Genomic DNA, 20,640 nt, shown 5'->3' with positions numbered 1-20,640 from the left:
AAGGTGGGATTTCACTCAATTTTCCTCCAGGTGGACGATGGGGAGGAAAATGATGTTTTTCGGAAGAATAAATTTGTTGCCAATAATCCATGTATCACATAGAAGTGATGCATAATCTGGCTAAACACTTAATATCAGGGTGACCCAATCAACACTCCTATTTGTTATTGCTTCTATCTTCATTATCTGAAGATATTAGTAGATCTAATCATAGAGACTCAAAACTTTTCACTTGATAGATGGTTTTGTTGGTAAGAATGTAGAGCGCCCGAAAATGATGATTGACTTGCCACCATGCAATATATGATAATGACAAAGATAAGATGCAAATAGGATTCTCTTTGGATAAAACAAAGATTCTAGAACGGTAAGACTCGCAAAAATTGTTATATTTATAGAAATTATCAACAATGAAAAAGAAGATAGAAAATTAGAAAGATTAATTTGCACCTATAGATGTTGAGGACTTGGCCTAAAAGATTCATCTAGCAATCAAAAATGCCCCAAGGCTGCAAATATCCCTTGAGTGTTAATCTACTCTCTATCATGTGATAATTTTTATCCACTCAAATCTAACCAGCCAAGGTCCATTCTGAAATTAATTGATAAAATTTAAAAATAGCCTAAGTCACTTTTTTTTTTTTTGATTGGATGAACGAGTTAGACTGACATAGTATAAATACATCCAACAAAATCAAAAAATAAAGTATTGCAGAAGGCAACCAGAGTGCTACTAAATTGGCTCATAACACTTTACCAAAATGCTCTACCACATAGGATGCTCCCAATTTGCAGCTCTTTTCGCCTTTCGGTAGATATACCTGCACAAAGACACTCACATTCCCTCATCATCCTCTAAATGTCCTGCAAAAGGAGGTGTGAAATTTGGCACCCCAGATAATCTCTGAATCCAGCTAATCACTATAGTTGAGTCATCCTCAATGTAAATGAGATCAATCCTCACGACTAGCTTCATGTAACTAATGCTTGCCCATGCTACCCTCAATTCCTCTCTAGGAATTGAGATATCAAAGATCCAACACCTACCAACAGTTACAAGCCTAGAATTCGAGCCTCTGGCTCCAAACTCAGCTTTGCCTTTATCACCACCACTAGTCATACTATCATCAAAGTTAACCTTGAGGAAGCTTAAAGGTGAGAGCTCCCAAATGATAAAAACCATCTGGGTCATTGCAAGAGCTGAAGAGAAGTCCCAAGTGTTCCAAGTGATTATAGGCTCCGCAACAAAAGATGGCTGAATGATCTCAGCAACCTCAATTTAGTGCCCTCTCCAATATAAATTCCAACGACTAACTGCTATCTTGAAAATTCGGACGTTTCTAGCTAACCAAATATGATGGACAATATATGCATCATTGATGCCCCATAGTTTGGAGAATATTTGGTTTATGCTCCTCCTCGGGTACTTAAGGAAGGTCTCAACCGGCATCACTGATTGAAGAATCGTTGAAGGAGTCCAGGGGAGCCTCCACACATGCACCGCCCTCTAGAAGAGGATTTGTGCAACTGACTCTTTCTCCATAGCACAACAGGAACAACTCGGAAAGATTTTCATCCTCCATCTATTCAAAACTTCCTTAGTTGGGCAGCGACTCTAAGCCACCTTTCAAATAAAGAATGCAACTATATAAATAAATCTATCTCATCCTATCAACTTAAGTTTTTGGGACAAATGGTGATTTTAAAAAAGATTATAAAGATCTCTGGCCTTCGTCTTCGAGTTGCAAGTGGATCTCCAAACTCTCATGTTAGGAATATCATATGAAAATCATGAGAGATAGGCCGCTTTTGGCTAGCCGATTTCCAAAAGATTGGACATTTCATCTACTTTCTAAGTTTCTTTCAAGCAAGGTTGACGACCTTAGTAGAACAGCTTCTTTTCTTCCAGCTTTCTTTTCTTCAGGAGGAAGGAGTTTCTGGACTTTTTCAATGTCGCCGGAGAATTTTGCTGCAGCCAGCAATGATGGTCGCGCCTACTTGAAAAAGGCATCTTGAAAGCATCTTGGATCGGCTGATAGGAAGCGGGCCCACAGGCCCACGAGCCGCCCACGCGAACTTGCCGTGGGCCCGCCCGAAAAAGGCCAAGATTAGCATCTATGAGCACCACGTTTGGGCATGCCATTGGATGAGAAGTAGCACGCGTCCTGCGGCGGTGCGGCTTGGGAGCCCGGTCACACCAATCACCACCCACCAAGTCGGTCGCGGTCCCGTCACCCGCTCACCGCGGTGGGCCTGACCCTGCCTCCAAAGGATAAGCGCGTGCGAGCAGGACCAGCCGTCCGCCACCTTCTTATGATTAAAGAAATCGGCAACACGATACTGGACGGCCATGATTGAAAAATCTTGGTGGGACAGTGCCTTGGATTTATTGGCTACGGGTTGATGATGTTACCCTCGTGCAAATACTATCTCAATCGGATACGGTACATCCGCTGTCGATACATGTCTGTCAAAAAGTAAATATTAATTAATAATTGTCAGTCTATAATTGAAGAAACATGTGTCATTATCGCAATTCAAAAAAAACGTCATGCATGGTAAATACCATTATAATGATGCCACGTGGAAAGAAATCTAAACATGCCGTTTTTACCCAAAAAAAAAAAAAAATCTAAACATTACCTTCTTCATCGAATCATAGGATATTAAATTTGGCAAGAGAAGAATGCAAAGGACTAGATCCAATATTTATTAGACTATTTGGATGCAATATAGACTTCAAATTTATTCAAGAAATAGAAGGATGTACGGTTTTGGACATTCTTACTTATATAGGCATGATTGTATGTATTTTCTTACGTACCTTGATGCTTGATTAAGGGTGTTGTTAGTATGATGATTATTGAACCCAATCGAGTATGTGAAGAGAAAAGCAAAGAATAATAGCCGAGTCATTTTCTCCATATCTACATGCATTCACACGTGGGCAAAGAGTATTATGATGATAATTGACCTGTTGATGAAGACATGCATGATTAACCATTCGTACAAATTTTCTCCTCCACATTCAGTTTTTCTAGGTCAAAGATGTTATCTTTTGTGCAAAAGAAGAATTCGCCTTCCATTGCACAAATCCATCACTTTGAGAGCCGTGCAAGTGGATGAATGGAGTTTGGATCACTCTAAGAGATGCACAATTGGTAATCCAACAGTAAATTCATACAAAAGAAAGTGAATTCTTCTTTCTCATAAAAGATACAACCCCGATCTCAATCCTCCCCCCATGCACAGTCATAATATTGTTTTTCTTGATCGAATATCTTTTATTATTCATTTTATTATTTAATGTATTAATGTACTGTCGACATTTATTAATTTAGCTAGTTAACGTCCCTCTTCCAGGCACTTATTTTTGGAGGTACAGGATTCATATCACTCAGAAAGCATATAAACATGTTGAGGTCTGTTTCCCTTATTCGGATTTGTGTACGAAATGTATCAACTATTTTATTCAAAAACCAACATTCCACCTACAGTATCATTCACATCTCCCTGAGAGACATGTCAGGGGGGATATCATACAAAAAAAAGAAGCATTAATTATTCGATTAAATTAATTTTTGACAAATCATGGACACTAATTTTTTACATGAGGCTATCGACAAAATAAATTTTGAACAATACATGGGAAACTTTAGTATGTTGGAAAAAAGCAATTCAATGAATTAGTAAAAATCCAGCTCATTTTTCCCATTACCTTATGTTTGTGTGGCATAAAGAGTAATAGGAGTTAAAATTAGCAGTTTATCAATTACATTTCAGATTTCCTCGGGCGGATTAAGGGCAAACTAATTATATACAAGTTGGTAACCTGGATGCAGCTTCAATGAGATAAATGGTAAATTAAAACAACCACACAAGTACACTTACTGAACTGGGTTATGTAGGAATCAATAAAATTGGCAAATCATAGATGAAGGTAAAGGGTTTTTTGGCGCAACCACTTCAAACTTATGTTTGGTTGGCAGCCAGATCATTATCATGTATATCACTTTAGAGGAAAGTTGATGTTTAAAGTCATCTAAAGTAGATATTTATTAAAATTTTATGATTATATTTTATGGAAAACATTTATTATCTTCCTTGGTACAGTAATATTATTACAAATATTGTATTCCATAGTTGATCCTACACTGTATCATGCAGTAATTCCATGGGAACCCTTTGACGCACGAAGCAAACCAACCAATCACATCATCTCCACCGGACTCACGTGAGCAACCCTATTTGCCTACACATCTATGGTTAGACCATACCCATCACCTTAGCTATCGTGACACATCTTGAATTCCATGCATGCATCCAAGCTCTTCAGACTTATCAATGTATATATCTATATATATATTGCTAAGACGAGTGAATCATATAAATGAGCACATCGATAAAAGTCTGAAAACAAAATATTCTACTTTACTGGGTGTATTTATACACGCACTATATGAAGCATCTACTTTAAGCACAAAAAAAAAAATAATAATCTAAAACAAAAGGTGGCAGAGTTTCGCACTCATTAGTTCTCCATCTATTTCTAGCTCTAGAACTGGTATATAGATAAATGTGAACATGGTGACTCCAACGGGCGTATTATAATTAAGGTCCCAAGGACCCAAACTATAAACCCATCACAGGCCTGCCCCTTGAACGATAGGCTTAGCTCATTCATGCAGTCATTCTCTGAGCTTCCTCTCAATTTGCCAGAAGGCTAGAAGAGGACCACTGATCTGAAAGGCTAAAATCTGACCTCAGCCTGGTAGATGCAGGGTAAAAATACTCTACAAGACCCATGGGATAAACCAAGCGTCTCCTATATAAAGTATTGATCCGTTTATAATTTATAATTATAGATCCACATTCCTATAATCCTATCATTCTTTTCCTTCCATAAAGTTTGTCAGACAGTCACATAGAGAGAGTGAGAGGAGCACTGTTCAAATAGTTGAAATTAGACAGCAGCCTGTTGCTGTGGTAATACTAGCTGGACCTCGTTATAAAAATATACTCACCCAAATACTGTTCCAGACCCAAAAGATAGATCAAACCAACTACTGTACAAGGTGTTGATATGTGCATATTATAGCTTCACGCAACAGACAAACACCTTTGTTGATGTCTAGAAGTGGACTATTGGTCAACTGCGGACTTCGTCATCAGAGGTCCGGACTCTAGAATGGTTGTTGCTGATAGATATCAGATTTTCGACATCTCTATTCCGGTGGTGGAGCTGAGAGAAGTTTGGGCTGGTGTGGGTCAAGCCCAGTGTGTTTTGCGGGTGTAGTCGTGCTCGACGTTGACTTGCCTACGATGATCGGCTGGATCCATGAGGCACTGGTGGCGCGGGAGGGTGCCACTCCTTGCTCTGAAATATTCAGACAATGGTTAGTGGAGACGTCGCTTTTTAGGTCAAGCATGCGTATAGAGAAGTCAATGAAGCTGTGGATTAGATGGCCTCGTATGTGGTTGACTATTCTAGAAATCTCTATAGGTCAGTAAGAGAAAGCTGCCTAAAGTACTTCGAAATTTTTATTTTTTAACTTTTTTTAATGCAAGAAAAAAAAACCAAAGAGTCTTGCAAGGGTGACAGCAACCTATCACGTAAAGCAGCCCACTACTATGTAATGTATTGATACGTGTACAGCAGTAACTTCACACCCTTCCATTATTTCCTTTCTACAAAGTTGTCAGAGAGAGAAATATAGAGACACAGCAATGCACACATCTCTGTCGTTGGCTGGTGTGGGTCTCTGTGATGTGGTCAAAGGAGCACGCCTCCCCTGGGGGCTGGGGCATCTCAGAGTCCAGCGCGCTTGCGTGAGTAACGTTCTAATTCCCTTTCCGGGTCCGTTTTCGAGCAATGGAATCTCTCACGGTTGCTCTGTTCCTCTGCCCTTTTTAAACCACAACCTCTGCCCCAAGAAAATGAAAGTAGCAAGAGAAGCAGAGCATAATAGAAAAGGTGGAAAAAACAGAGGTTTAAAGTAGAGCAGCCTTACTCATCTTCCTCTCTCCATGATTTCATTTTGAGGACCAGGATTGGTGGTATAGTCTCTCCCTCCCTTCTTGGTTCCACAGTTTAGCACAAGCTCGAGGATTTTGGGAGTTCGAGTAGCTTTGGTGGGAGGAACAAGAGAAAAGGAGACACTTTCCTCTGTTACGAAACAGAGCTCTGTTGTTTTGTCCCGTTATATCGAGTCGTCTTCTGAGAAGGTGAGCGGATGTTTCATCTCGCCGGTAATGAGTCCGGAAAAGGAGTTCTTTTGATGAAAAATTAGTCCTTTGTTCTGTTCTTCCTCTGGTACGGACAGCTGAGATGTTGTTTTTATGAGATTTTCTCAACGGGGTTTCGATTTTTTTTACATTTTGTGTTTGCTTAATATAATGCTTCTAACGTGCGGTTGTCATTTTAATTGTTCCGGGGATGGGGTTGTTTTGACTTGCATCTTGACATTTTCTCCTCTAGTTGAGTGTTGAAATAGATAAGATGGTTTTTTAGTCCTTTCCTTGTGGCCAAAGTCTAAGTATAACGTGGTCTTTGGATCCAGATTTCTTCCATTCCTTCTAATTTTAAGACTCCAGAGAAGAAGTCATATGGAAGAAGATTTGAAAAACAAGCCAGATGCCTCTCCTCAGCTACTTGATTTGATTCCAAATGAGAGAGACTGGATGGTGAGAGACTCTGGAGGCGGAGGAGGAGGTGGAAGTGGTTCAAGAGCTTCCGAGGAGAGCAAGCTAGAGCTGAGGCTTGGTCCTCCTGGAGGAGAAGAGGAGTCCTCTGTTCTATCTCTTGGTTACCTTTCGAAGGCCTCCAAGACTACCAATCCCTGTGCTGGAGCCAAAAGGGGATTTTTAGACACAGTTGAGTCCAAAACAGAAGGTATAGTGTGTATCCACTGGAAAAAGATGCTATTTTAATGGCTTTTCCTCCTCAAAACTCCGTCGTTTGTCTCCTATTTTGACCATGTCCTTCTCCTTTCTTAGGTCTCCAGCAGCAGCAGAGTGGGTTCTTTCAGCTACAGAGCAGAGGTGCCTTGGGACAGGAGTTATCACAGAGGACAAATGGCAACGCAGAGCAGCAGCCGCAGCAGCAGAGCCTTGAGAAGAAGGCCTGCAGTTCATTACCACCAGCGCATGCTGCTCCTGGGAGAAAAGCTGGACTGAACACCAACTCTCAGACAAGGTAGCAACAATAATCCTATGGTGTCATCAATTTAACCTTGAAATCTTTATGAAGCTTTCTCAAAGTTTCTTTATATTTGGCTCTTTTCATGATGGTGTCCCCTGTCTTGGTTTCTCCTTTTGCCTCCTCATTTATATTTTTTCTATTTCAGTTATATTGGTTCGTTAAATCTTTAAATACCAGCTTGTTCGCTTATTTTATTATCTGCTTGTGCCCCGGGAGTTTGGTGAAAATATTCCATGTGAGAGAAAATTTTGCTAGTGGGAGTTCTTATTTCCTCTCACTGCCCCCTACATAATTTGCACTATTTTGGCATTCCATGCTGTATCTCTTGCAATGCTTAAATTATTTATCACAGAAGGCAGTTTGTTTGTGATTAATTTGTGTTTATTTGTTTCTTTAGTGATTAATTTGTGTTTATTTGTTTCTTGAGTTTGTTGCTTGCTTCAATTTTTCTTAACTATTTTTTGCCATGCATTGTTCAGGGAAATTTTGGCAGATACATTATTTTTTAAATAATGTAAACGGATCAACTAAAAGAACTGTCATCTACTTCTAAGCAATTTGCCCCTACTTTGGAAGCTGTTAGTTTGTCTGGTTTCCAAATAATTTATATAATTTAATTGTGCTTTAACAGTGAACATTTCATTGATATATACATACATACATACATACATACATATATATGTATATATTCTGCACAAATTTGTTTTGATGATTTGAATTCAGCGTTTCTTACAAATTGCGACTACGATCGCGAAAAGAAAAAAAAAGATATTTCTTTAGAAGTTCTCTTGGATTGTTTCATTCTCTATCTCTCATTTGTTTTCCATTTCTTGCTCTTTGCAAAACAAGAAACAGAACTACCTCTCCGCCCGTGGTTGGTTGGCCTCCTATCCGTTCGTTCAGGAAAAATCTGGCAAGCAGCTCTTCTAAACCAACATTTCAATCACAGAGTGGGAACTCAGAGACTAGAGTAAAGCTTGAGAACTGCAGGAAGGGTTTATTTGTGAAGATTAACATGGATGGGATCCCCATAGGAAGAAAAATAGATTTGAAGGCCTATGACAGCTACGAGAAGCTCTCTTCGGCTGTGGAAGAGCTCTTCCAAGGCCTTCTTGCGGGTATTTGTGACCATTTTACTTGTTTGATTCATGCAGTAAAGGAAGCTGGAATCCTCTTACTATTGTTGTTTCACATTTCACTGTTTAAGTAAGACTCCAAAATTGATTTCAAGATTTAGCAATGCTCTAAAATATATTATGTTTTTTAGAACAAGCTATGTTGTCTTGTATTTGGAAGATAGAATGCTAAAATGGTCTCTCCTCTTGGGTCTCTTTACATGGATAGGATTTGCCTAGTCTAGGATTTTGTGACTTCTTGGTTAGCAACCATCACTTCTATATGCATCAAATATTTAAAAACTACGCATGATATTCACAATAATTTCATTCCTTATGGTGTAGCTCAAAGGGATCCTTCCACAGCTGAAACTCAGAAGGATGCAGAGGAAAGAAAAGCATTTACAGGCTTGTTAGATGGGACTGGTGAATATACCTTGGTTTATGAAGACAATGAAGGAGACAGAATGCTGGTTGGGGATGTTCCTTGGGAGTAAGCTTTTCTTTTCTTTGCCCTTGTATTAATAAAAAAAAATTATGTGAAAATATTGTTTATTTTAGCTCATAAATATATGCAAATATAACTTGTACCTAGCATTTACTAGATTTATCATGGATACTTTTTTTTTTAAACAAAAAAAACTCTATCTGTATTTGTCTTCTATATCATGAATGAATTGAATGAAAAGAAGGGTCAAGTTGTTTCTCTCATTACCTGACAATCCTTCATAATTTCAACCACTTCCAATGGTGTTCGCCAACTTACATCTGACAATAGAACAGTTCTGTATTTTGCACCATACTGATAAGTTGTGACATTCAATGCGAAGATAATTATTTGTGCATGCCACTGCATTTAGTAATTGAAAACTATATGGATCTTGAAATTCCTCAAATGAAGTTTATATGACATAAAGCAAATTCATGGTTAGTCTTTTATAAGTGGAGATTCCTTGCATGCCGAGTCCTGAGTTGATGAATAATTAATTTTTTTCCTATATTGAACATGAAAAGGATTATGCCAGTATTAAGAGATTCTGACACAAAAGGCAAACACATTTACCCTCTCCAAGTATATCAGCATTAAGAGATTTATATCTCCATTGAATTGTAAGACAATCAAAGCGTGGATAGGGAAGACACTAGCAATCTTTCATCAAGGATCAACATTGACATGGTCATGCTTATATATTTTCTGAAAAAAGGAATGCTGCATGTATCTTGTTCTATTTTAATGACAGCAGAATGCCAGATGATTTGCTTATCATAATCTTATATAGCTTAAAATACTTTCTGGTGACACTTGCAGCATGTTTGTCTCTTCTGTCAAGAGGCTGAGGGTGCTGAAGAGCTCCGATCTTTCTGTGCTATCTGTAAGCTCGCTGTTTTGTTATCTTTCATAAATTATGATCATTACCTTGGCTGATAGAGATAATTCATTAGTGTACATACTTGGTCAGAATTGTGCGCATGTTATTTATTTTTGATTACTTTTATGCCTGATTTTGTTCCATATCTTCACTGTTTTTCAGCTGGGAGCAGTCTGCCGGAAAAGAACTGCGACAGAGTGTTGAAGGAAAGAGGAGAGGGAATACATATTAGCGGCAATGGGATAGCAGGTCACATGTAAATCCATTCAGTGAGAAGCCAACGCCTGTTATTATTATTAGCCTTTTCCTGTTTAGGTGCTAAGATGATTGTCTAAAGCACGCAGCTCTTTTGTTCATGACAACCCCCTTTCTTCTTAGACTTTTAAAATAGACATTCTTAGCTATGAAGCTTGAATCTTCTTCAAGTTATGAAAGGTCCTTCAATGGTTTTGGTTGGTTGGTTGGTTGATCGAACTAGGCTAAATCTGATGCAAGCAGGGAAGCAACCATCTCCTAGCTAAAGCTATGCCTTAAAACTGCAACATAAAGTTGTTTACAGCCCACTGTATCATGTTTGGCTTCTTGAATTTGTAGCCACCATTTAAATTCAAAGGGAGACCACCCCCAAAAGTTACTGCAAGTTGCTTGGCCAAGCTTCATACAGCACTCTTGATGGAGCTCTCAATCATTGAATTAGCTGAAGCAGTCCCAAATACACTGAACATACCATGTGCTTGACCTTGCAACCTGGAATGGTGTACTTGTGCCAATGTATGGGGGTCGCTTTCTTCCACCACCTGCTTGTGCCTCCACAAAGAGCCAGGCCACCACCCCATTCTCGTCCCTTCCCTGCTTGATGGTCCCAGTTGCCAAACCAGGGGCCCACCTTTTAGACTACATTGTGTTCATGCCTGTGCATGACTTTTTTGAACTCGCTCGGAGGGCAGTAGACCTCACCGAACTGGAACAATACGTTCTTTCAAAGAAAAAAGAAATCATAAATCTGTGTAAATTAGGCTTATTTTGAAACAGCGACAAAGAAGCAAGCTAAGCTATCAGTTTTATCCCCATAACATTTATACTTGTTGCTGGTTTTACTCCTTGGCTTTGCAAGGTCTGAAAAGTCTTGAGATATCAGCTGGTGCTTAATAACTACAAAAAAAGCCGAAACAAAGGTACACTAAGAGAGAGAGACAAATATCTCTATCAATAATATGAATGTTGCATCAGAGCATCTCGGTTCATTTTAGCTAGTTGAATGATAGCTGATATTTCATATATCAAATCAATGAGATCCTGATTATACTTGCCTATTTCTTCGTCTAAGATGGAAAACGCGTAGATTTGAAGCCAAATTCAGCCTGCGCCGAAGCAAGCCAGCCAATCTGCACCCGGATTCCAACCATTTGTGATGTAATTTATCGATCATTCCAAGTATTATATTTCTAATTTAGTTACTCTAGAGAAAAGAAGTCTCTTGTACTAATAATTTTTCCTCTTTTTTGTGACAACCTCCATCCAATGACCTACATTGTATCCTACACCTAGTTTTTTGTTCTCCTAGAGTTTGGAGAACAGCTAATTAAGAAGAGAGCAGGTGCTATTAGGTGTGAAAGAAAGAAGAGCCTTGTTGGTGGATACATTCGCCAAGTGTTTATTTTTGTGTTGGAGACCAAAGGAAGGGTCCCTGTCATGGATCCACGCCTGAATTCCGGACAGCGAAAAAGAAGAGAGTTTGGATGGAATACGGAACGAATATGGCAGTTTTTTGTTTGCAATATACTTTATGGGACATCTTATCCCTATTGGTCTGCGTGCTCGTTTGCCACCTCCCACTCCTAACGCTATCCCACCTTCCACAAATGACCCTCCCTCCCCTTTTCCTTCGAGCCTAGTTCCTTCCCACCTAGAACGCTTGGGATTAGGTGAAAGTGTCTCAATTTAAGCAGGCCAAGCTTCAAAGTTAACATAATTTATTAGAGATTTTAGCATAACGACATGATCCAATGAACGATGCCGCCTAAGTTTGGAGTGTCACGTCGCTTTAGGGACCAGATTGGCACCCCTTTTTATGTGTTGACACTCCAATAGGACACATACCTTGAAAAAAAATAATAATTGGTTTCAGGTCTGGGGTTAGACTTTAGGGCTTAGGGACATAATAATTCTACCCACACGCTTTCATCAAAAGATAAATGTCACATCATGGTCAAAGTAAGACTGCATGAAGTCTAATCAACTATTTCAGTGGGTAGAGAGCAAAAGAATGCTCGTACAAGAAAGGAAAGTTTTAGAGGTTATGAGTAGCTAACTAATTATGACCGCATGAATTGGTAACATAAGCATTCTCGTTGTAATATAAAGAGTTTGCTAAATGCAGAATGGATGAACAAAAGAAAATATAAAGACCACATCGTCTAAATATTTCAAAAGTCTAAGGAAGCCAGCTCAATTCTTCTACAGCAGTTGAAATATAAAACCTCAACTGGAGCCTGCTAGTGGACAATTATAAACAGAGCTCATGAGCTTAAGAAGGCAATTTAAGATTTTTTCCCCCCCCCCTCCTTTTTCCTGAAAGAAAACAGTTCAAGATACAAGTGGATGCAAAGTCTCTGTTGATTTCTATTTGTTTGTGAGACATAAAACAGGAAGAACATCGAGCATGTACCTTGTTCGACATGATAATAACGGCATACAGAACATTCTTGGGATCTATTTGTTTGGTCTTTCTTCCTTCCCGGCATTGAAAGCAACCATAGGAGAAACTGGTTGCATGACCCAAGACATGTTCTTTTTCTATAATCTAAATATGATCTCATTGAGCAAGCACATGAAGAGTAGCATCGACACAAATTTCAAGCTAAGAGCTGTCTGAAGAGTATAATTTTGTCAGAATTTTTTGATATTTTTATGTGAAATATAATGGCGTTGCTAGCCTTCGATACGAGGCATATCTTAATGGTAGCCAATTTCCATGGCAAAAATGCTTGAGCAGACAAGATATACCACTTCTTGTAGGGATTCTACCCGGTACTGATATATATATATATATATATATATATATATATATATATATATATATATATATATATATATATATATATATATATATATATTCTTAATGTAGTAAGAGGCAACCTAAAATTGTCATATTTTTGTGAAGGATCAAACTGCAAACATCTCAAGGTTCATGGTGCTGTCTGGAGACACAAGGTAGAGCACTCTATTTTTTCAGTACAATACCAATCTAATGATAATTGGCGAACCTGATGTTTCCTATGATGTAGATAGCATAAAATATTTAGTATCCTTTTATCAGGGAAGTAGATCTGAATGATTGACTTCATAATTCTTCACTAGGCAAACTCTGAAAGGAACTGTGATTGTTTTCCAAGTTAAAAAGTGGGAGAGAAAATTGTAATAAATCCACCGAAAAAGTATTAGATGACTTCATAATTCTTCACTAGGCAAACTCTGCTGAGAGGCTGCAAAGGCCTATGATTGTAGGATTCTTTGCAAGTTAAAAAGTGGGAGAGAAAATTGTGATAAATCCACTGAATAAGTATTAGAAGAACAAAGGGAGCAAAAGCGTCCATTCCTTCTCTAGCTAAATGCCTGATCTTGTGTCCGACCTATGTCCATTTGTAGAAATCACCACTTTTCCTAAAAGCTTAAGCTAATAGAATGAGATAAATTTATTTATATATTTTATATTTTCTTACACTCCCCCTTATATGTGGGCCGGACCGAACTTTATTAATGAGCGAGCCCAACATGTGAAATTTTTTAAATAATGGGATTAAAGAGTGCGGAGACAGGATTCGAACTCAGGACCTCTGCTCTGATACCATGTTGAAATCACCACTTTTCTTAAAAGCTTAAGCTTTTAGGACAAGTGGTGATTTCAACACCATTACAGATCCAATGCAGTGTAAGTCTCATGGATTGATAAACGTGTTCACCATTTCCTGCACTGCCATCTGATGGGTCTATGTTCTACAAGGATATCCTGCACCACCAGATCCATCGAGCCTGCCTTTTTATAAGTCTGGAATGACTATATAAATGGCATCTGGAGGTACAGATTCAGCACAAGGATCACCAGGCTAAGAGTAGGAAGATCATGACTAGGCAATCTGTTCCACAGTCTAATGATATAAAGCCAAAGCAAAAGGGCCAGATCAACTTCAGAGAACCGAAACATATAATTATTTCATGTGAAGAAAAGGAAACTAAACAAGAATACCCACCTGTTGAACTATGAGAGAAGGCCATACAGAAATTAGTTATATAAAGTCCATCCACTTGCTGCTTTTTGTATGTTATTTAGGCACATTGGGCTGAATTGGGGAAGGCTCGCGCCTAGGGGCTTATCTATTATAGATTTCTTGAAGAAAATTTTGGCCATTTACATTTTTATCGATTTTTTTTTAAAAAAAAAAATCCCAAGGTTTCTTCTTATTGCCAGCCCCTGGTAAGGAGGAGACTAAGCCAAACAGAGCTGTGGAGAAGGCAAGTTGCAGCTCTGTGGCTGGCAAATCTTTAAGGATTTAAACTGGCAAAGGAATGCAATAAACGAAATGCCAGTAATGCAGATAGATGTACAACAGACCAAAGGTAATCCAAGAGATCATGTCTTTGGTGCATGAGTTGTTGGTTAGCGACAAGTAGCTAGCATCAGTTCTACATTCATAGCAGAATATTGTTCTTGTCTGGCTAGACAAATGGACCAATCTGACAGGCACCGATGAAGAGCACCGAACATCCATAATACTCACAAAAATAAGAAGAATAAGATGATAGTGATGAAGATGTGCTTAAGCCTGTATACCGGTGGTGTTTATAGGATGAAACAATGGAGGATCAATTGATTCATTGGTCTTATAAGGCCATGATCAAACAACACCTGATGAGCATGGTGCGACTTAAGAGGAGTGTAAGAAAGTGATGAGAAATGATTTAAAGCTGCCGTTTACCACCCAGGGATTACGAGGCCAAATAAATAACAGCTTGAGTAAACAATCTTAACGGCAGTAAGATAAGTCTTGCTGGAACATGATGAATTGGAAGTCTGCTCCAACCAGATATGTCCTTTTATTGGGTAGAGATCCGAACATGTCCATAATTAAACCACAAGGAGCATAAAATTTGGGTGGTGACAGATTTGATAAGATAAAATCCCAGGTAAAATATTTTCTGATTCCAGATCCCCAGCTAGAATAGGTAGTTTTGTAAAAGATAGCAGTCATCGGCAGCTAAATCTTAAGAACCATGAAAAGCAGGCAAAAGTGTAGCTTTTGGTGACATGAGTATTGACCTTATAGATTCTAAAAATAAAGGGAAACATAAGAATATTTAGGGCAATGAAGATTGAGCTAGACTCTTATGTGCTATCACTATATCGATTTAAGTTGCATTAAGTGGAAGTTATTTCAAGGCTACACATAAAACCCAGTGCTTATTTCCTTGAACATAAGAGGTACACCGTGAATGGGGGCACACACTGAAATCTGAAGAAGATACAAGCCCTAGTCTACCATGCTAACAACTAAATCACAACTATGAATCATAATCGTTAAAATATTATAGTCCACAATTCAGATCTTATAATCCACAATTCAGATCTTACAATCTGGACCAAAAGGCCCCAAAATAATGTGGATCTTATCGTTGGATTGGGAACAATTAGGAACATAGGATCTATATCCATATCATGGATCATACAATCGCTTGGACCATAAAGATCAACTTGATCATGTTATTTATACAAATAATGACTTGGAAGTCTATTTTCTGTAATTCATTTCAGTATATGGCTTTTATGATTACGTCTTATTACTAATATGCCTTGAGCACACAAAATAAACAAGCCTGTTGAGTTTTTTTTTTTTTGAATATTAACTTCTAAAGAGTAAAGAAAAGGATCTTCTGGAGTTCATGGAATTGAAACCAAGAGGCAAGTCTTCGTATTCTTTATAACTATCTATTAAAATCAAGCTAAAAGGATATTTGCATTCATATCTGTGAATTAATAGCACACAGCATATCTTAAATAAGTCCATGTGATGTTTTTTTCATTATAAACGCTACATATTGATTTATATGACTAGATAGACTTCTTATATGTGTACCTTTTCTGTTTTCCACTTGTCTACCTTACATATGATTCATTTTTCTTTTATTTTCATACTTTGTTATATTTCTAAATTTTTTGAAGGAAAGTGGGATCTAGCCCAATCTTAGCCCCTCTATGATTTATAAATAAATTACAATCATGTCAACATTTCTGGAATGGAATTGCTAGAAGTCAAGGTGATGATAGAAGTATCCAACAGTGAAATGTGTTTCTTTTTCCTTTTTTCCGTTTTTTGGTATAAAATGTGCTAGCTGTAGAAATGTAGCTGGTGTTGACATGTCGATAAACTCTCAGATGACTAAGAAATGGTGGCTTTGAGAGGACATACCTTAAATGCTTCTCCCCAAGTTCATAGTTCTTTGACCAGATTTTGAGTCTCCTAATCTGCAGAATATTACATAAAGTGAAGGAGAATTCACAAGAACGAAAGAAAGTTATTCAATTCATTTGTTGTGCTTTCATTGAACAAATACACATGTCTCCACCAGCGAAATCTTGATCAGTGAGCTGTGGCATTTGAACAGAAAAATGTCTGTACTATCGCTCGTCTGGTTATTGCCTTCCAGTTAAAGACAGATAAATATGCATGGTATATCTTAACATATCATTCCACCACTTTATTGCACAATGTGACATGTCAGTTTATAATGATCTTCTGGATTGCTAGGTAGCCACCCTACTTAGAGGGGCAAATCAGCACAAAACAAGACTCTCACATGCTGTAGATACATCAATGTGATGATTCAAGTTGTACTGAGCGACTATTTCAAGGCTACACAACTCTGGTGCTTAATTCTGCGTCTAAAATCTATGTGCACGGGAGATACAATGTGTATGGGTGTGCACATTGAAATCCTGAGAAGATACAACTCCCCACTCCCCTGACAGCTAAAACATAACTACGATAAGCAACTCTTGGAGGTTGCGAAATGGATGCCATTTTCTTGACATACTTGCATCTTGGTCAGTACATTCCATCAAATTAGGAAAAAGAAAACTTGCTAGTCCTGAGGGATCTATCTTTTGAAATATGGGTTACAATTGAAAAAAAAGAATCATGCAGAACCAGAAGCTTCGTATGTAGATGGTTAATTGGCAAAAATTGGCAAGAAATACAAATTAAGGTGCTTTTAATTAAAGGTGAACTAACAACTCGAACAGATTACATAAAAGAATCATTTGGCTTCTCACCTACAACATGACTATTATGCCCAATCAGATGGTATAGAAACACACCAGCTGCCACACTTACATTCAGGCTCTCTACAGCATGAAAGGACTTAAGATCTTGCCCAGAATTGATTTGAACCTTTTCCTGAGCATCCATTTCAGTTGTTCCAACCCATCCAGGCATGAATCCAGGAATTTTAATCAACTCCGTACACGTCCTCTCCACTAGAGCTCTCAACCCACTGCCTTCACTGCCCAACACAAGTATAGTGGGTACCCCAGCTTCAACCTCATTTAATGGGATGGCTCTTGAAGAAACTGACCCTCCAAGAACCCTCCAACCATTCTCAATTGATGATGACAAGAACTGCATCATGTTCTTACAGGACAGCAGCTCGATCAATTCAAGGGAGCCTGCACTGGCTTTGCTAACCACACCACTCAAAGGAGCTGAGTTCTTTGCACACAACACCACTCCTTCTGCTCCAAAAAAATATGCCGACCTTATAATAGCTCCTAAATTCTGAGGGTCCGTAACCTCGTCCAAAGCCACCCAGAGAGGAGCTTTTTGACCCTCCACTGATACAGGCTCTAGTTCCCTAATACTAACCATCTCTAATGGTGAAGCATCAAGCACCAGACCTTGATGAGGTCGGTTGTCAACCATCATATTCAGATCATGCTTAGAAGCTACTATAACCTTCAATCCTATCTTTTCAGCTATCTGCAAGACCTTCTCCACTGCTTTCTTGTCCTTCTTCTTCTTATTGTTTTTGCTCAAGTCCAACCCTTCCTGAACATAGAGAGCATAAAATTCCCTCCCTGCTGCTGTCAATGCTGCCAAAACTGGAGCAACCCCATAAACCCCTTGGCCTACCATTTTTGGAACTGATGATTCGGTGGCCTCTTTCCATGTCTTTCTTCCCCATTTCTCCTGCTTATTCCACCGACGAACTTCTGGTTTCTCAAAACGAGATTCTCGATCAACAAACCCCTTGTACACATTCTTGATCCTGTCCCATCTTGGATCGCCAATAGGCTCATTATCTTCTTCCTTCACATCCTCATACTTCTCTTCATTAGCAAAACCTCTGCTGCTTTTGATGCTCTCTTCGCTCCTATCTCTACCCTCACTGTTCCCTTTCATCAGCATTCCACTATTTCTCGAAAAATAAATCTCCGCAGACTGTTCCCACGAGGAGTTATTGCTTCTTAAGGAAGCCCTTTTCTCCACCACCTTTCGTTCTTTGTCTCCATCGGCTGCTAACCAAGGAAGTGACTTGCTATCCACATTATCCACAGCTCTCTCCTCGGGGTCACTGGAGAAGACCCTTGTTTGTATTCCGTGTATTCTTTCTAGGGATCTCAGGTGAAGTCCGTCCGAGAAACTCCTGGATTCCAGGGTTTTCAGACAAAATCCACTCGGAAATATCCGAGTTCTCGCGCAACCAATAATTTCCAGCGGCGGCAGATGAAACCCACGTGAAAAGCCTCTTGCCTTCTTTCCACGAGTGCTTTCCCAGGCCTTCTGAAGAAATCCTTCGCGTAAACATCGAGAGCTTCCACCCCTACCGCCTCCTAGGGTTTGGGAGTTCCGTCTGGTGCTGTTCTCGAGTGCTTCCAGGAGAAAGCTATCGGCAAAGGATCGCGAATTGAAGCTCCGAGCAGATTCCCAGCATTTAAGTCGTCTCGGGGGCCTTGAAAACAATGGGATGGCCGGGATCTTGATGAGGCTGCAGTGATACATGATATAACCTTATATGCCCGAAAGTAGTTCGACAAATTGCCTCACCGAGGATGGAGGGCCGCCATGACGCTTCCGGCGGCTGGGTTGATGGAGGACAATGGGAAGGTATCGGGTGCAACCGCGCGGGCTAGGAATAGGGGACGCTTATTAGAGGTGGCCCGCCCACCTGAGAGAATGGGCCTGTGCCGCATCCAGGCCGGTGAATGGTGCAGCCAACCAGATTACTGGTTCTGGCCCAACCCACGGATGGGTAGTTCCATAACTGATCTTGCCTTCTCCCCATGTTCCATCAATTCTTTTCTTGGTTCTGCAATTAGCAGTCCATTGAAAATTTTATGATATGCATACAAGTGCTTTTTAACGCTTAAAGGGTGATGAAATCTTTCGAATTTGGTACTCGAATTGCGAAAATTTCCCAGCCTACTTAATATGGCCAAGTGGTGGACTATTGAGCGGATGGATCGTATTAAAACTTGCTTGGAAACCTTCAAAAACAAAATTAGACGAAGGCACCACAAGAGTCTTCGGTGCATATGTTGGCTCATTGTTCTCGGCCCTTGCCGTAGAAATATTGTAGTACTTCGTTTACAAAAAAGATCTGGGGATAGATTCTAAGATGACCATGAGAACAGAGAAAAAAACTCGGAATCCGAGATGTTGGATTTCTTTTGCCAGCAGGGCGGAAGTATTGGATAAGTTTTGTAGCGGCCAAATCAGTATTCCCGCCTGTCAGTACATTTTGTAAAGGATCAGAGCGAAATCATTTTATTACTTCAAACAAATAAACTTAGGTTCGCCGACCAGTAAAGGCATTTCCATTTGTTTTTCAGAAACCTGCAAGTCCAAACAAAGAGTGGAAGAGATCGAGCATGCTCGGGTTAAAAGGCTGGATTGAAGTTTAGATTTCTTTGCGCTTTGCCTGGCCCTCCCTTTCTCCATATAACCTTCATGTCTGTGTCCATTGACAAGCCCGTAACCATATTTTGGCTTTTTCGGAACACAACTGCAAAAGTCTAAATTAGGCTTTCTCTGGTGATTACAAGTCTCGATATGGAATGCGAAGATAGCTTAAGTAGTCTAACAAGAGATAAAACAGAAGAAAAATATCAGAGCCATACAAGCAAAAGGTTACAAGTTAGAACTCAGTGTGCTCAGAAAAATCTTGCAAAATTCATTTAAGATTCATTAACTGAAGTCCATTCTTCTTCAGCGAGTCAGATTCATGAGACTACTATGACATAGCAATTGTACTCTAACATGGAGGCATTTTGAGCCTCAACCTCCAATATTGGCATACATTTTATTCAGCTAGAGAACGCATATAAAATCTTAGACAATTTTTAAGAATCACCATGAAGAACAATAGCCAACCTACAACTGCACATGCAACAGGACAACTTTCATCAGAGCAAGTTGCCCAACCTATAGAGCATGACTTCTGTTTCCAAGTAGTCACCCTATCCTGGGAACACTCAAATGTTTTTCTCTGTAATGGTACTTGGCCTGGGTACTGCTAGAGCTTCACACATCAAGATGAATGACAGACTCCACCGACCTGAATAAACTGACTTCCTAGAACAAATGGGGATATAAAATTGACTGCATGTTTAAACTGCCAATACTCAGTTGATAAAATTTTTGACCATCATTATCTTTAGTAAGGGATCTAGATATGAGGCCCACAATCTACAGTTTGCAACAACAAGATAAAGTAAAGCAAGCGAACATCGGAGTTATCCATCTTGAAGCACACAATCTGAGGCTTGCTCAGATTGTCTTTGTAGGCATTTTTTGATGCCAAGACTTCTTAGACTTCTTAGTGGAACTACTGTCATGCAAAAGTCCATTCAGCATGCTGGAACTAGGTGTGAATCCTGAATCTAGATGGTAGAAAGAATTTG

At 39.2% G+C, this 20,640-nt stretch overlaps 2 protein-coding genes across 6 annotated transcripts; one reads left to right on the top strand and one right to left on the bottom strand.

Moving 5' to 3' along the window:
- The first annotated feature begins 5,786 nt into the window (after positions 1 to 5,786).
- On the top strand, positions 5,787 to 10,115 carry LOC103721888 (auxin-responsive protein IAA6-like). 2 transcript variants are annotated; one of them, XM_026810340.2, is made up of 7 exons: positions 5,787 to 6,225; positions 6,561 to 6,892; positions 6,997 to 7,195; positions 8,051 to 8,319; positions 8,662 to 8,809; positions 9,626 to 9,689; positions 9,849 to 10,115. In XM_026810340.2, exons 2-7 carry the CDS (start codon positions 6,607 to 6,609, stop codon positions 9,888 to 9,890), a joined length of 1,008 nt encoding a protein of 335 aa, XP_026666141.2. In that variant the 5' UTR covers positions 5,787 to 6,225; positions 6,561 to 6,606; the 3' UTR covers positions 9,891 to 10,115. The 2 variants fall into 2 exon arrangements, with proteins under 2 accessions (XP_026666141.2, XP_038981311.1); XM_039125383.1 differs by having other exon boundaries at positions 5,790 to 6,225; positions 8,057 to 8,319.
- LOC103721887 (rRNA methyltransferase 1, mitochondrial-like) lies at positions 9,977 to 18,894 on the bottom strand. Of its 4 annotated transcripts, none has more exons than XR_005511388.1 (3): positions 17,014 to 18,894; positions 16,151 to 16,206; positions 9,977 to 11,071 (listed from the first exon to the last, which is right to left on the bottom strand). XR_005511388.1 is itself a non-coding variant. In XM_026810339.2 (2 exons), exons 1-2 carry the CDS (start codon positions 18,737 to 18,739, stop codon positions 16,202 to 16,204), a joined length of 1,731 nt encoding a protein of 576 aa, XP_026666140.2. In that variant the 5' UTR covers positions 18,740 to 18,894; the 3' UTR covers positions 15,901 to 16,201. The 4 variants fall into 4 exon arrangements, 1 of the variants encoding a protein (XP_026666140.2); XR_003388484.2 differs by having other exon boundaries at positions 9,977 to 10,662; XR_003388485.2 differs by lacking the exon at positions 9,977 to 11,071 and adding an exon at positions 13,578 to 13,834.
- Positions 18,895 to 20,640: the final 1,746 nt, after the last annotated feature.

The sequence above is a fragment of the Phoenix dactylifera genome, chromosome 4 (genome assembly GCF_009389715.1).
Source record: "Phoenix dactylifera cultivar Barhee BC4 chromosome 4, palm_55x_up_171113_PBpolish2nd_filt_p, whole genome shotgun sequence".
Lineage (NCBI taxonomy): Eukaryota > Viridiplantae > Streptophyta > Magnoliopsida > Arecales > Arecaceae > Phoenix > Phoenix dactylifera.
Note: the sequence above shows the minus strand (reverse complement) of the source record. Positions and strands in the feature narration are given on the sequence as shown.